This window comes from Pseudochaenichthys georgianus, chromosome 1 (assembly GCF_902827115.2).
Source record: "Pseudochaenichthys georgianus chromosome 1, fPseGeo1.2, whole genome shotgun sequence".
NCBI classification, from domain to species: Eukaryota; Metazoa; Chordata; class Actinopteri; order Perciformes; family Channichthyidae; genus Pseudochaenichthys; species Pseudochaenichthys georgianus.
In genome coordinates, this window is record NC_047503.1 from 6854024 (window position 1) to 6869998 (window position 15975).

General features: G+C 42.4%; 2 protein-coding genes across 2 annotated transcripts in view; both read left to right on the forward strand.

The window, feature by feature from the left end:
* Positions 1–2608: 2608 nt before the first annotated feature.
* Positions 2609–15975, forward strand: part of LOC117445312 (multidrug and toxin extrusion protein 1-like) — a 60684-nt gene continuing 47317 nt past the window's right edge. Inside the window, exon 1 of the mRNA XM_034080914.2 lies at positions 2609–2929. Within this exon, the coding sequence (XP_033936805.1) occupies positions 2738–2929 (192 nt within the window). The 5' untranslated portion in view covers positions 2609–2737. The remainder of the gene's footprint in view (positions 2930–15975) is intronic.
* Positions 10693–14646, forward strand: LOC139434438 (zinc finger and SCAN domain-containing protein 32-like). Its single transcript, XM_071204274.1, has 3 exons — positions 10693–12555; positions 12815–12916; positions 13575–14646. The coding sequence occupies exons 1-3, from the start codon at positions 12141–12143 to the stop codon at positions 13850–13852; spliced, it is 795 nt and encodes a 264-aa protein (XP_071060375.1). The 5' UTR covers positions 10693–12140; the 3' UTR covers positions 13853–14646.

A 15975-nucleotide genomic window follows, 5' to 3' on the forward strand; every position in this document is an offset into this window, starting at 1 on the left:
GGAGGAATATAGAGAGGGTTGTGTTTTCTGACACTTGGTGAGTTCCCTGGAACACCGGGGACACATATTCATGTATAAAAGACGTACAAAGGTGCATTTTGCATGATAGGTCCCCTTTAAGTATTAGTGAACGTGCCATAGAAGGAGTGGTTTTGTAATGCCATTCTGAAGGTAAGCAAAGTTAATCAAACGTATGTGAGTCATACACTGAACTGGGAACATCAGCTAATAAACCTCAGTTATGTATGAACCTCAGTTATGTCACAAGTCTTAACAAAATTGAATATTAATGGGCCATTACGAAAACAAGTTACATATTAAAGTTGAACTATTTCCAACAACTTGAAGTCTGAGTTAGATAAGCTCCTTGGTCTTTACAAGTGACAAAGCAGACTCCATGTTCTTGAAATTAAAATGCTAATTTTGTTCTTTCTGTAAATGGTGAGAAATGATTAAGATCCTTTGTAAAAAAGTCCTGCGCTCATTTTAACTCCTTTATATACTCAATGGCAACTCTACAGCAATGCATCATATTCTCTTAATCATCAGTTTGTAGCCGATGTTGCTGTGAAAAGCATCTCTAAAAAGTCAACTTTTCATGAGTTTCTCAGTACAAAATCACTGTTATTAGCTTTGTGACAAAGCATTTTCCAGCTGATCCAAGAGGCTTTTTAGAGAGTTGGAGGCAGGAGGATAATCTCATCATATAAAAGGTACACAGAACCATGTTTTACTGGACAGGCAGGGGATGACAATTTATACTGTTAAAAGTAAGTTAAGACATCTAATGTAGTGAAGTAAAACTAAAATATTTATCTCTGAGATTTATTGGAGTAAAAGTGTAATTTGCATAAAATGGGAATACTCATGAAAAGTACCTTGAATTTCTACTTTATATAATTTCTTGAGTAAATGCACTTGGTTGCTTTACTTAGTTTTATTTTCTTGAATTTTATTCAAATGTGAAATGTTTTTCAGTTACTCATTACTCAAGCAGTCTACTGTGAAAGCTGCATGTTTCAGTGCATCTGGACGCACGTGTTTCCACTGTAACACTTTGAAGATGCTTACATGACTGTGCTCTACACTTAGGAGTGTGAGTGAGTGACTGTGTGTTCGACTATGATTACTTAACATGTGCTGTATTCTGATTTGTTACTTCCTCCCTGCAGCTTTGAAGAGAAAGAAAAGAAAAGGTGGATTGTGTAAGCCAGACATTTTTATCATTATGAAACTAGGAGTGGTCTGAACTTCAACTTTACATGTTATCAAACCTATTCAACCCTGATTAGTTTGCTCTAAATAGGCCTTCCTTAACTGACACTTTTATAAAACATAGTTTAATTGTATTACCTACATTTACCATGGATATTTAGGGTTGTGTATATGCATTTGTAAAAGTACACGAGAGGCACAAACTAAAGCTATGGCACACACAGTGGTATAATGTAACTACAATAGTTGATAGTATATTTACTGAGCTACTGTACACTATACAGTAGGCCTACAGTACTATACTATAGGCTACTGTACACTATACAAGTGTTTACATTTTATTCTACTCTATTCTTTTAATCCACAATAATTTAGAGGTAAACATACTTCTTATAATGCCACCACAATAACAAACTACATTAAACATTAACATGCTCTTACATGTAATAACTGATACATATTTTACTATAATAACACTTTTAGCCAGAGGTGGGGGACATGACTTGACTCGAGTCAGACTTGATACGCATATGTTTGGACTTGAGACTTGCTTGACTAACATTGATAAAAGACTTGACTTGACTTTGACTTGGTATTCATGACTTGAGACTTGACTTGACTTGAGACAGATGACTCGAAAGGACTTTACTTTTTAAAATTAAATATTTGCATTTGTTTTTGTATTGTGCGGAGCCCCTAAAGGGCAAGGAAAAAAAAAAGATACTGTATCTCGCTCGTTTGAGAAAGTTACCGATGCAAGTGGACAGGAGACAGCCGTTTCATTGCAGACTGTTATGTTTATGTTGGGAAATGGCAGTCCATACATTATATTATATTATAATATTATTATATATTTAGATATAATAATTTCGAACTCGGACTCTCATTCACTTTCACATGAAATCGCTACAGCTTCAGGAGGCAGCGGGACGTGTAACTCCGCCTCTGAGAAGTGCAGCACCAGCGCGCAAAGAGCTGTGCCTTTTACGCAACGCCTTCACTGTGTTATTAAAACAGCTAAAGAGCGATCGCAGGCTGCTACTTTTTAACCACACACACCTCTACACACATCGAACTGCCCGATGAATCCCCATTACTCCTTTTATGAAGGAGATGTCCGGTCGCTAAAATATGTGTGTGTGTTTGTGCTCTGCTCTGTGTGTTCGGTGTGTTTGTGTGTGTCCGAGACACATTTTTATTTTAATCGTGAAAGATACTTTCTAGACGATTTTCTATGGAGTTATACGTTGCACTCAAATGACGAGTGAAAGTAAACTGAACCTCATAATGTGCACTTGAATGCAACATAGAGTCTACCCAATGGGAGGATGGCCTACAGCTCCTGCAGGAGGAGATTGGCTGGGAACTGCCCGTCCTGCAGCACGTGTGTAACTCTTCTCCTAACGGGCATACACAAATGTAACAAGCAGTTTGACATTACTCAGTGTCAGTTACTTGTAGTTGTAAAAGGGTACACGGTGACGGAAATTAGTCGCGTCTGTCTGTTAAGAACACCTCAGTCATGGACGGCTCTAGTACAACTCCAGTGAAATATTGCGAGAGCGTGAAGGAGGATTTAAAACCGGGCGAAGCGGCAGCCTCTGTCCCGGGCTCCGATGACTGCTGGGGGTCCTGTCTGAAGCGCGTGCGACTCTTCATCCCGCCGGACTACCGGCACGAGCTCCTTCAGTTTGTCAAACTAGCGGGACCAGTGGTAAATTAACTCACCTTTAAATAAAACACTAACTTTAACTGATTTGTAGGCGTTAACTAAAATATCGGTATGTGTTTTATGCCTTGTCTATGTGTAAACAGACTAATAGTCTGGCTGCCAGCAGTGTGAACGAGGTGTGTAGTAGTGCTATGTTTACAAGTTCACTGATCTCAATAGATTATCCAAAGCACACACACTATGAAATGTATATGATGAATTAAAACAGAAACATATGGACATAGGGTACTATATAAAACCTGTACAAATGTATATGATATTCATGTGGACGTTTTAATTGGGGGCTGGACCTGGGTGGTCCGGGCAGTGACGGCTCCAGAGTATTTTTGTTGGGTAATCTATGGTAGGGCTAACCCATACAGTGATGGGGCTCAAGTCAGTATTTGCAATGCAATTACATACACGCAGTGGCGTTTCTATATGTACAAAAGTGGTGGGGCACAAACAACTTAGATGTCTATAAGCTTCTGCAGTGAGGTTCGTGGCTGGTGAGGCACTGGCACTGACTCTCTTCAGGTTTACAAATATTATATTTTGACCTAAATCATATAATATTATTTTCAAAAGCCTCTTTAGTCTGATGCTTCAATTAATTTGAAACAGACAGTTCAACAGAAGGATACCCAACAAATGTAATTTTATAATTTAAATATTGAATTGTTCTCTCTTAGTAAGAACCCATTTTCAATAAAACTGTGGTCTTACCTTGACTTGAAGATGAAGTCCATTTGCCTAACCTTCTGGACAAAAATCTCTATTACTTTTTTGTAAAAGTCCTCCTTATGTTCTTGTAGTTTAAAAAGTCTATCATAAATCTAATTTAATCAATAGATTTATGATTATAAAATTATAAAAGTAGGGTAGTCATGTGGATATTATCCGGCTGAACAAAACGTGCATTTATCTAACAGCTACGTTTCCCACAGATCTTATTTTGAGCTATTTTCTAAAATCCTATGGAGAGATCTCATTGCTTTTTTGTCGAGGGAAGCCATGCGCAGCTTACTTCCGGGTTTTACGACGCGTCACTGCAGCTCTCTCGTCTCCTCTTCACACACCACACTTTTCGCCGCACACGTACTTACAGCCAATCAGCTCTGAATGATGTGAGATGACGTATGGTGGGGATGGCAGCACTATGCCCCTATGGTCATTATTTTTTTGCCACACACATTAAATAGGACAATACTCTGAGCATGCGCAGTGTCGTTTTTATAGTCACCATTGACTTAAACAGGGAGAGGGAGGGGCAGGATCGGGTTTTGTCCCACATGGCTCTAAACGGCTCAATAGGCACACTGTAGACACTAATTAGAAGAGCACAGACTAAAACAGAAATGTACAGACGAATCAGATGATTAAACATGATCTTAAAATATATTTAATATATTTTTTAATTAATTATTTGCATTTTTTTGTAATCATTATTTTTAATACTTTCTGCTGACACTAGGTGGGGCTGCCCCTAATGACCAGTCGCCACTGCATACACGCTCCCCTTGACAGTGAAACGCCACGCGTGAGATTTAGATTATTTCCCTGTCTCAATCCTACGGAGCCCTGGAGGGTTCATTGAGAGAAAAATAAATAAAACGTGGCTACGCTTTAGTAACTCGTGCGCACGCTTTAGTAACTCGTGCGCACGAGTTACTAAAGCGTGCGCACGAGTTAATAAAGCATGGCCTCGTTTTATTTAAAATGAGGGATTCCTGTCCGTGACTCACAGAATCTGCTGCTGCCCACAGCTGTTTTATAGAAGGAAAACATCCTTCACTTTATGAAATCTCTGTGGCACCAGTGGCCTGTACTACAAAGCAGGATTAGCTATTTACACTATTCATTCATGAAGTATGACGCTGCGCTGTCAGCACGCGTCTCCATGTTTGTGATTGGTCAAATGTTGATAACCCCGTCCTTTCACGTGAACGCACTCTCAACCGGACCGAGAAACCCTGGTTGATTTGCTGAGTTAATAACCAGCTTCGTAAGACCGCTTAGCGACATCGCGTTTGTTAGGGTTAGTTAAGCCGGGAAAATCAAACATATCCATGGTCTGTTGAACTGGCTTCGTCGTACAGGGCGCTGGAGGCAGTAACGTGTAATTCAGCAGAATCTGAGAAGAGCAGCACCAGCTGCAAAGAGCGGTGCCTTTTACTGTTTACTTCACTGCGTTGCCCTTCATTAGAACCGCTGGATAGAGATCGAGGCTGCTACGTTTAACCACACACACCTCTACACACAAACTACCAGAGTATTCCCCCTCGTTTTATGAAGGATATGTCCTGTGTGTGTGTGTGTGTGTGTGTGTGTGTGTGTGTGTGTGTGTGTGTGTGTGTGTGTGTGTGTGTGTGTGTGTGTGTGTGTGTGGTGTGTGTGTGTGTGTGTGTGTGTGTGTGTGTGTGTGTGTGTGTGTGTGTGTGTGTGTGTGTGTGTGTGTGTGTGTGTGTGTGTGTGTGTGTGTGTGTGTGTGTGTGTGTGTGTGTGTGTGTGTGTGTGTGTGTGTGTGTGTGTGTGTGTGTGTGCTCAGCTCCGCTCTGTGTGTGTTCGGTGTGTTTGTGTGTGTCCGACACCCCCGGCATTTGTTTTCAAATTAACACGAACAGTAATTTACACAAATCTGGTTCTCCATAGTTATATGTGTATTCCCAAGTGAAAGAAATTCGTTTAATCTTAATCTCGATGTGCTATAGTCCTGCCGGAGTGCACCGGAACGAACGATACTATCATAAACAAATGCCCACACACACACAAAACGAGGCCACGCTTTAGTAACTCGTGCGCACGCTTTAGTAACTCGTGCGCACGCTTTAGTAACTCGTGCGCACGAGTTACTAAAGCGTGGCCACGTTTTATTTATTTTTCTTTCTGTGAACCCTCCAGGGCTCCGTACAATCCAAATTGAACTGTATGAAATAAAAAGGCACATTTGTCTTGTAGTAAATAAAAAGGGCGACCTGGAGCCAATCCTACAATTTCCCCACAAGTGAAAGAGTTGACATGCTGAAAACCCAACCTTTGCAGGGGGGTCTGGGGGAATTGTCCCCCAGGAGATTTTTTGAAATACTAACATAAAATACACATTCTGGTGCTCTCTAGAGAAGAAAAATAAATAAATCTATTGCGACATATTTAAAAAAATTAATGCCATTTTAGTTTTTTGTTACTTTGTTCTGAAAGCTGAACCTGCTGCTCCTCACAGAGAGAAGAGGGAAGAGGCTGTGTGAATTACTTTACATTGTGGATAAGGGTGGATAGCCCCCATTGTTCTGTGTGTCAAAATGAAAGACAGCCCACACACCTATCAATCATCAAACCGTGGGGTCTTATTTCATTACGTGTTGATTTCTATCAACACGTAATGTTGTATCGATGTATATAGAGATGTACTACCGCAAAAGTATTCTCCGTCGGGACTTCCTGCAACAACACCACACCGTTATCGTGATTCTGATTGGCCAGAATACATTATCAAAGATGTTTTATTGAGAAGACGATCACGGCGTGACAAAAGTTTTCAAAACTGTTTCTAGTCTTCTGTATTTCCAGACAAGTGGTTACTGAAATCAATCTTCCTAACTGCTGTCTGTGCAATTTACTCCGCGAGTTCGCGGACTTTATTTGGCTTACTTTAACATCATTTTTCATGGTGGGGCTAAGCCATTTCTTGGTATGGCTGTAGCCTACCTCAGCCATACCCTGGCCCCGCCACTGGATCCGGGGCATGCTCCCCCGGGAATAATCTGTTTTTAATTGTTTTAGTTAAAAGCATCAATCTGGTGGACTTTGAAGGAAAAATTAAGAGAATAGATGTATGGATACATACATATCTCAACACCCATATGAAACAGAACTGTATACTTTTCAATAATCAAAAAATGATTAGGATATTGTAGTGCCGAGAGATAGGGAGTCAGAAGTGGTGCAAGGAAGGTGCAAAAGGGTACTTTTTTTGGGAGCAGCAATGGTGTCCGGTTGCAGTCCGGGAAGAAGAGAGTGAAGAGAGGAGGGCACACAATATATAGTAAAACACATAACATGTCTGTGTGGGAACAATACCCCCAACTGTAGTTCCATGTATGAATTATGAACCCAGTGTATAAATAGGTGGTCACCACAATATACACTGAACAAAAATATAAATGCAACACTTTTGTTTTTGCTCCCATTTTTCATGAGATGAACTCAAAGATCTAAAACATTTTCTATATAATAACCATTTATCTCAAATATTGTTCACAAATCTGACATTTGTTTTGATAGTGAGCACTTCTCCTTTGCCGAAATAATCCATCCCACCTCACAGGTGTGGCATATCAAGATGCTGATTAGACAGCATGATTATTGCACAGGTGTGCCTTAGGCTGGCCACAATAAAAGGCCACGCTAAAATGTTCAGTTTTATCACACAGCACAATGCCACAGATGTCGCAAGTTTTGAGGGAGTGTGCAATTGGCATGCTGACAGCAGGAATGTCCACCAGAGCTGTTGCCCGTGAATTGAATGTTCATTTCTCTACCATAAGCCGTCTCCAAAGGCGTTTCAGAGAATTTGGCAGTACATCCAACCGGCCTCACAACCGCAGACCATGTGTAACCACACCAGCCCAGGACCTCCACATCCAGCATGTTCACCTCCAAGATAGTCTGAGACTAGCCACTCGGACAGCTGCTGCAACAATCGGTTTGCATAACCAAATAATTTCTGCACAAACTGTCAGAAACCGTCTCAGGGAAGCTCATCTGCATGCTCGTTGTCCTCATCGGGGTCTCGACCTGACTCCGGTTTGTCGTCGTAACTGACTTGAGTGGGCAAATGCTCACATTCGATGGCGTCTGGCACATTGGAGAGGTGTTCTCTTCACGGATGAATCCCGGTTTTCACTGTTCAGGGCAGATGGCAGACAGCATGTGTGGCGTTATGTGGGTGAGCGGTTTTCTGATGTCAATGTTGTGAATCGAGTGGCCCATGGTGGTGGCGGGGTTATGGTATGGGCAGGCGTATGTTATGGACGACGAACACAGGTGCATTTTATTGATGGCATTGTGAATGCACAGAGATACCGTGACGAGATCCTGAGGCCCATTGTTGTGCCATTCATCCACGACCATCACCTCATGTTGCAGCATGATAATGCACGGCCCTATGTTGCAAGGATCTGTACACAATTCCTGGAGGCTGAAAACATCCCAGTTCTTGCAAGGCCAGCATACTCACCGGACATGTCACCCATTGAGCATGTTTGGGATGCTCTGGATCGGCGTATACGACAGCGTGTTCCAGTTCCTGCCAATATCCAGCAACTTCGCACAGCCATTGAAGAGGAGTGGACCAACATTCCACAGGCCACAATCAACAACCTGATCAACTCTATGCGAAGGAGATGTGTTGCACTGCGTGAGGCAAATGGTGGTCACACCAGATACTGACTGGTTTTCGGACCCCCCAGACCCCCCCAATAAAGCAAAACTGCACGTTTCAGAGTGGACTTTTATTGTGGCCAGCCTAAGGCACACCTGTGCAATAATCATGCTGTCTAATCAGCATCTTGATATGCCACACCTGTGAGGTGGGATGGATTATCACGGCAAAGGAGAAGTGCTCACTATCACATATTTGTGAACAATATTTGAGACATTTTTATTTTGTGTATATAGAAAATGTTTTAGATCTTTGAGTTCATCTCATGAAAAATGGGAGCAAAAACAAAAGTGTTGCATTTATATTTTTGTTCAGTGTAGTAATATTTTCTTTTTCTTTATGCATATGTCCCCTTTTAACTGTATTTTAGTGGGAATGCTGAATACTTCTACGCACGAAAGTCTTTATTATTCCGCTGGGTTATTTTGTGCCTCTTCTGCTCCCACATTCCACATCGCAGAAACTCCGTTCAAACATCAAAACGTTCAACTCGGTCGGGAATCAATGGCTATTATTTTGCTCATTCATGACTTTCATAATTCCAGAGATATATCCCATAATTCATCACATTTCTAACATGGAAGTCAATGGAAAAACTCTTCAGACTTGAACAATCTTCATGCGACTTCAACTGCTAACTGTTCCTTCATACTTTCACTCAGAAACCTCATTACAACTTTAAAATGTTACACATCATTCTGACATTATTCGTGTAACACAACTTTTAAATCTGATTCATTTTTAGAGATATTAAACATTGTTCAGACCTTAGTAAAGAGGCCTTCTTCAGATTTTAGAGTGCGTGATGTCACAGCTAGTGGAGGACAGATTTAACTTTGCCTTCATATTTTCTTTTAAACCTGCCATAATTCCCAAACCCTAAATTCCTGAGACATAATTTTTCATGAGAAACGTAGGAAAACATCTCGTAGCTTTATAAAAAAAAAAGTAAGCAAAATAATTAGGGATGCACGATATTGGTTTTTTGAAACCGATACTGATAACTTCCTGCTTCTCAAGACCGATACCGATAACCGATAATAATATAATATATATATTAAATGTACCTGTAGATTTTGCACACCTGGTGGTAAAAAAAAGACTAGTAGTGAGCAAATGATATGAGCATTACTACTATGAACAAAACAAAGCCAAGAACAGTTTTGACTCTTCAAAGTGACCATATTTATTTTCCCAAATAAAGTTCTTGCCTTTTTCAAAAGCCTCGTCGATAGGTAAAAGCCCCGGTGCCTTTGCAGCTGGCTTTGGATTCACCGCTAGTTTAGCAGTGCAGGCATCTTCGTACGCTTTTAACACACTATCGTAGCGATGGCGATGTTTCAGGTGACTAATCAGGTTGGAAGTATTATAGCTCGTTGCTTTTTTCCCTCCTCGTGGAACTTCTGCATTGCATTTGTTAATACAAATAGCAAGCAAACTATCTAAGGCTGCGGCCACACGAGGTCGAAAACGGTCGTTTGCGTTACTGTTTAGTGTCATATAGACCGTTCGGCCACACGAGGACGACCGAATACGGCACTAAACGACTGAGGAAACGATAACGGGTCCCAAGGTGGATAGAACGGCATACGCAACGCTCTGGGGGGTCCAATGGCTCCGTGTGTACGCCCTATACGATCATTTTCTGATAATGATGAGGCAATAGCCCCGCCTCTCCCCACCTCTGCTGCTCACCCCCGCGTCAAAGTAAACTGCACACTGAATTCAGATTATTTATCTTTCTCTCGATATGGACCTAAACGCGAGTGAAGTCTAATCTGACAGGACGGAGACACGCAGCTCAGCTCACCTGCAGATCCTCCCGCTGCAGCAAAACACACACTTCAAGTCAGATCATCACTCTTAGCTATTTTAATTACCTCTCAAACTACCTAAACTAGTTATAAATATGTTTATTTTTACTGTCTGCCGGGTCACTCATTACTGGATCAGCTGCTGCATGAGACAGACACTGACGCTGTCCGAAGAGAGGGAGGAAAAAGAGAGGCTCTGTGTATTTTATTATTATATTATATAGAGTCGTTATTCATTTGTTTTAAAGCTCAATAAATAACAAAGAAGACCTTTGACCGGCACTTTTATAATTTTGTCCGGAAGATTTAAACTTTAATACACGTTGACTGGCGAAAAACTCTGCCCGGTTCCCTCGGCCCCCACCGCGGAGAATAAACAGAAGGGCCATGACAACCATGCTTCTTCGCTGCTTTTGTGGAGGAAGTTACAGCGCCACGTACAGGCTCCTACATATGTACTGCAGCTTCTCCAGCGGTTGGAGCTAAACGGAGCGGTCTCATGTGGACAGACACTATCCGGATAACTATTGCATGTTGACGGAAGCTTTTTTGCGTTTGCGTTAATCCTATGCGTTTAGCCGTTTTCGTCCTCGTGTGGCCGCAGCCTAACTCTGAAACTTTGAAATAGTCCCATGCTACCGACGACATGTTTGTTTACTGTCCTGGCTTCACGGCCGCACACCATTTACGTCACAGCCAGGCATGAGTTAGGGAGCGCTGGATTTGTGAAAAACTCCCCTCTTACTAAATACCACTAATACCACAGTACTGGCAAAACGGGAGGAGCCGAGTGAAAAACAAGCGCCCCTCATCCCAATCCACCCACACCGCAGTATTTTTTTCTTTTTTTTTACCCAAAAAATAAATTGTATATTATCAGGGCTATTAATACTTTTATCGGGTTTATCGGGATGACGTCATAATTCCTAATATCGGACCACTTAGTGTATCACTAAAAATAATTAAACAAAATGCCTCTTGAGGGCATGAAGTGACAAAGACTTTCAACATGTCTCCATTAAACCCCATTGTAAGTTCAGCCTCATCAATCCCCACCACAGCAGCCGCACACCTTTAGTTTATCTGCCAAAAAGGCCACATTATTAAACCGAAAGTACACAAAAAGTACACTTCAGATGCTCAAGTTCCTTGACATGCTTCACGCTTTGAAATTTCATTGATAACTGTTACAACAAAACGTTCACATGTAAGAGGTTTATCTCTCATTCAGAACAATGAAAATGCTCTCCTCTCACTGCACATCACCATGGAAACCTTTGATCTCTGGACACGTCGTCGTTAGCTCAACTATAAACACCTGTGTCATGGAACACGATGATGGCATAACTCCAACTGACATGCGCAGAGCAGCAGACTTCAGATAATGGTTAATGGTCCTGCCCTCAACAGCTCTACGTCAATTATGGGGTGTCATCATATGCCGTTCGCCATAAAATATATATATATAGATGTATAGATGTCGCTATACATTAACTCCTATGAAAATGTTGAAAAAGTGCTCAAACTTCACGTGTGCTAACAGTCCAGCCATAAACACATCTACAGGACAGTATTGAGATTTCTTCAAATGCTGTTGCCATGGAAACATAATGCTCACCATGAAACACGGTTTTCTCATAAGCCGCGTTCACACCGCAAGACTTTCCCTGGTACTTTAGTTCTTTAGTTCCGTTAGTACCAATAATGTCGCGTTCACACCGCCGGGACTACTCAGTGCCGGGAACTCTTTTGGAACTCTTTTGGTACTTTTTAGTCCCTGCTAGAGAGGTGGTACGAACCTGGTGACAAAGAGTGCCAATTTATATTCTATTTCTATTGGCTGGGCGAATTGCAAACCACGCCCCGTTAGACTCTGAATTTGTTTTGTTAGGCAGCCATTTTTTTCCTCGCTACAAAACCACATCCACACCTGAGCGAGTAGGTTGTTTGTAAAGCAGTTATGACAACACGTACAGCACCGGTGCGGTGGAATGATGAGGAAGTGTCGGCGCTTCTGTCCATTTACTCAGATGCAGGGATGCAGCAGCTTCTACAAAAAGCAGTTCCCAACTCAAAATGTTTTGAGCGATGTTCGCAAAAGCTACTTGAGCTGGGAATCGTGCACAGTGCACACGGATGCCGGGTAAAAATTAAAAAACTCAGGCAGGACTATAAAAAAATTAAAGACCACAATAACAAAAGTGGTAACGATAGAAAGACCAGTAAATGGTACGAGCGCCTGGATGATCTGCTCGGCCAGAGACCCTCGTTCTCCGGGACAACGGCGACCATCGACTCGGGCACGCTGCTGTGGGAGCTCGCTGAAACGGCGGATTCAGTCGGCTGTGAAGTGAGCAACGACGACAACGACGAAGGTAAAATAAACTACTTGTACTGGGGTTTTTAATATGCACATTACTGGTCTCAGATGCACTTTTATTTGCTCAGTAGATCGAGGTAGCCATGAGCAGGCTGAACTGGCTAACACTGTTAGCCGGCCCTGAGCTGGCTAATAACATAACATCTAACTAGCTATTCTCGGCCGCCATGAAAACGTGTTGTCTTGTGAATAAGTGGGCAGTGTTTTCTGTAATATGCTTCACTAACTCATGGCACTACATTTGTTTGTTTCAGGCGAGGCGGGACAACTCGCTGGATTGGAAACGAGTGGACTGTCCTTTCCCGATCGCAACAGCAGCCGTTGCTCGTCTCCCTTTTCATCAACCAAACGCAAAAGTACGTTCACACACACTGTAGCTTCACAATCACGTTTACTTCCTTCATGGTACAATTATGAATTATGAAACACCGTGGAAAACGTGTTTGCCTAGGCAGGCGTTTACACTTTTCGCGCCCATTTTACACTCACAAAATTGTAAACATCCGGGCTAGGTCACATGACTTCCGGTAAGAAAAGAAAACGTGTGTGTGTGTGTGTGTGTGTGTGTGTGTGTGTGTGTGTGTGTGTGTGTGTGTGTGTGTGTGTGTGTGTGTGTGTGTGTGTGTGTGTGTGTGTGTGTGTGTGTGTGTGTGTGTGTGTGTGTGTGTGTGTGTGTGTGTGTGTGTGTGTGTGTGTGTGTGTGTGTGTGTGTGTGTGTGTGTGTGTGTGTGTGTGTGTGTGTGTGTGTGTGTGTGTGTGTGTGTGTGTGGTGTGTGTGTGTGTGTGTGTGTGTGTGTGTGTGTGTGTGTGTGTGTGTGTGTGTGTGTGTGTGTGTGTGTGTGTGTGTGTGTGTGTGTGTGTGTGTGTGTGTGTGTGTGTGTGTGTGTGTGTGTGTGTGTGTGTGTGTGTGTGTGTGCCTGTGCCTAACCCTATCAGTCGGAATAGCCCTAACAGCCTGACCGTGTCCCTTCTGCCTGTAAAACTACATGGTGATTAAATAATGTTTCCTCTTAGGAAAGCGCGCACAGGACACACATGATGAGAACTTCTTTGCCACCATCGAGACTATGGAGGACAGGCGTGCCATGGCCAGCAAGGTGATCCACGAGGACCAGATGATGCTTTTACACAAGGCCCAGGAAACAGAGGACAGGGTGATTGCGATGATGGAGCGCCAGGATGAACGGGACGCAGTCTTGGCACAGCAAATGGAGCAACAAAAGGCTTTTCAGCAGGGGTTTCTGGGAGTGCTTTCAGAGCTAGTGAAGTCAAACAGGCCTTCCTCCCTGTAGTATTGTTTTAAATATTGACACACAGCGGTGTTTCCTGGACATGGAAACATTCAGGGCTTAGCCCACAGTTAAACTCTTACAGTGCTATTTTTATATATTTGTTTTGGGTACATTTGATTGAAGTTGATTTTCTATTGTTATTATATATATATATTGCCACTGTTTTTTAATACTGACACCTAACTTGCACTAAGGTGTGTCTGTTACATTGTTTTGAACTTCATCTTGGTGAAGTTGATGCTGAGTTCACTATTTAGTAGATAATCATGTGACACTTTAACTTTGCACTACGGTCTGTCTGCTGAGCCTACCTATTGTATTTGCCAGTGTTATGTTTTGATACTGACACTTATTGATCTGCTGCTGATAAATAAAAGATAACCTCCATGGCGATTTAACAGATAATGTATCTTGCTTATTTCTCCTCTGACACTATCTTTACAGTGACCTGTGTAGCATCCTATAAATCACATTTAAGTGATTATTCTGATACCATCATGTTTCATCGGTTATAAACTGGCGAAGCTTTAGTTGTGTCCCACCCACAATGTGGCTTTGAAATAGATAATTTCATTGTATTTCAAAACGGTGTCCATCAACACAAGCACTATTTATTTATTGAAAGAGAAATGGTTAAGTTTGTAATTACCAGTGTTGTGAGTTCAATATTTTAATTAATTATAGTAAGGGAACATCTTAGGAGGATATATAATAAAGGTGTGTTAACTGCTGAGCCTATTTAATGTGCATATGACACCTGGCAGTTTGTTATTATATTGCCACACTGTTTTGATACTGACATATTGTCTTTGCACAAAGGTGTGTCTGCACTATTGTAATTGTGCCTGTCTTGAATGTGGTAAATAAAAGAGAGAACCAAATGCACTGTACAAAGCCTTCCATTGTCCTGGAAAGGTTTCATCAGCCATCTTGGATCCTACTTTTGCCCGCCGAGTGGATTTAGCACGAGAGGGAGCAACTCTTGCAGAGATAAAGAGTCGGAAGTGTGGTCCCGGCTCTCCTCTCGCTGCCCTTCTCGCCGCTCCTCACACCGCGTATCGCCGCTCCTCTTGCTGCTCCTCTCGCCGCTACTCACACCGCGTATCGCCGCTCCTCTCCGAGCCTGTGCTACCGGCGGAGATGTAAAGTGGATTAAATAGCCGGTGTAACGCGGTGGGATTACCTTCTCTACTCTGCTGTGCTGCTGTAGCTGAGGCCTGGTTTCACCTGCTCTGCTCTGCTGTGCTGCCGCCCGCTGAGGCCTGGTTTCACCTGCTCTGCTGTGCTGCCGCCCGCTGAGGCCTGGTTCCACCTGCTCTGCTCTGCTGTGCTGTGCTGCTGTAGCTGAGGCCTGCTCCACCTTGCTCCGGGAACAGCGTGGATACTGTTGTGCTGGACTGGGAGAATGGCGGGTGTCGTGTTTCTGCTGTGCCTTTTCTTGGCTGTGCTGGACAAGGAGAAGATCGCTAGTCGTCCTGAACAATCTACTGGATTCGGGTATGTTCTGCCGCCCGCTGTGGACATCCCCTGTACAGTTTCGGAGGTGTTGCACAAACAATTGCTGGTTGCACTGTCGCGGACATTCATTTCGGAAAATGTTTGTCTTTCTCACATGCCTGCCACGATGGTCCTTCAGAATTGTTTTTTAAACTCTAATCTCACTTTCGCGAAGTTTGCTGGTGACTCTAGAACAGCTGACAATGTATGTGTGTTGATTAAGAGGAAAAGGTGCTTGGTATTTTTATTGTTGTTACTATCAGGAAATGTACAGCCAAATCCAGGTCCACCGAGCAGTATTAGTCAAATAGCTACTCCTGCTGATTTTATATCTAGATCTGGGCTAGGTTTAATTCATTTAAATGTGCGTAGTCTGTTACCTAAATTAGATTTTGTCCGTATTTGGGCGAGTTCTACTGATGCTGATGTCATTGTCTTATCAGAAACGTGGCTAGATAAATCCATTTTGGCCTCTGACATTTACATAAATGGTTACAGTGTATATCGTACTGACCGGCCTAAAAAAGGTGGTGGCGTTGCCATTTATGTGAAAAATAAGTTTTGTGTAACTAATATGGTTTCCAAATCTGTTAGTAAACAGCTAGAATTTTTAGCCGTGAATATTG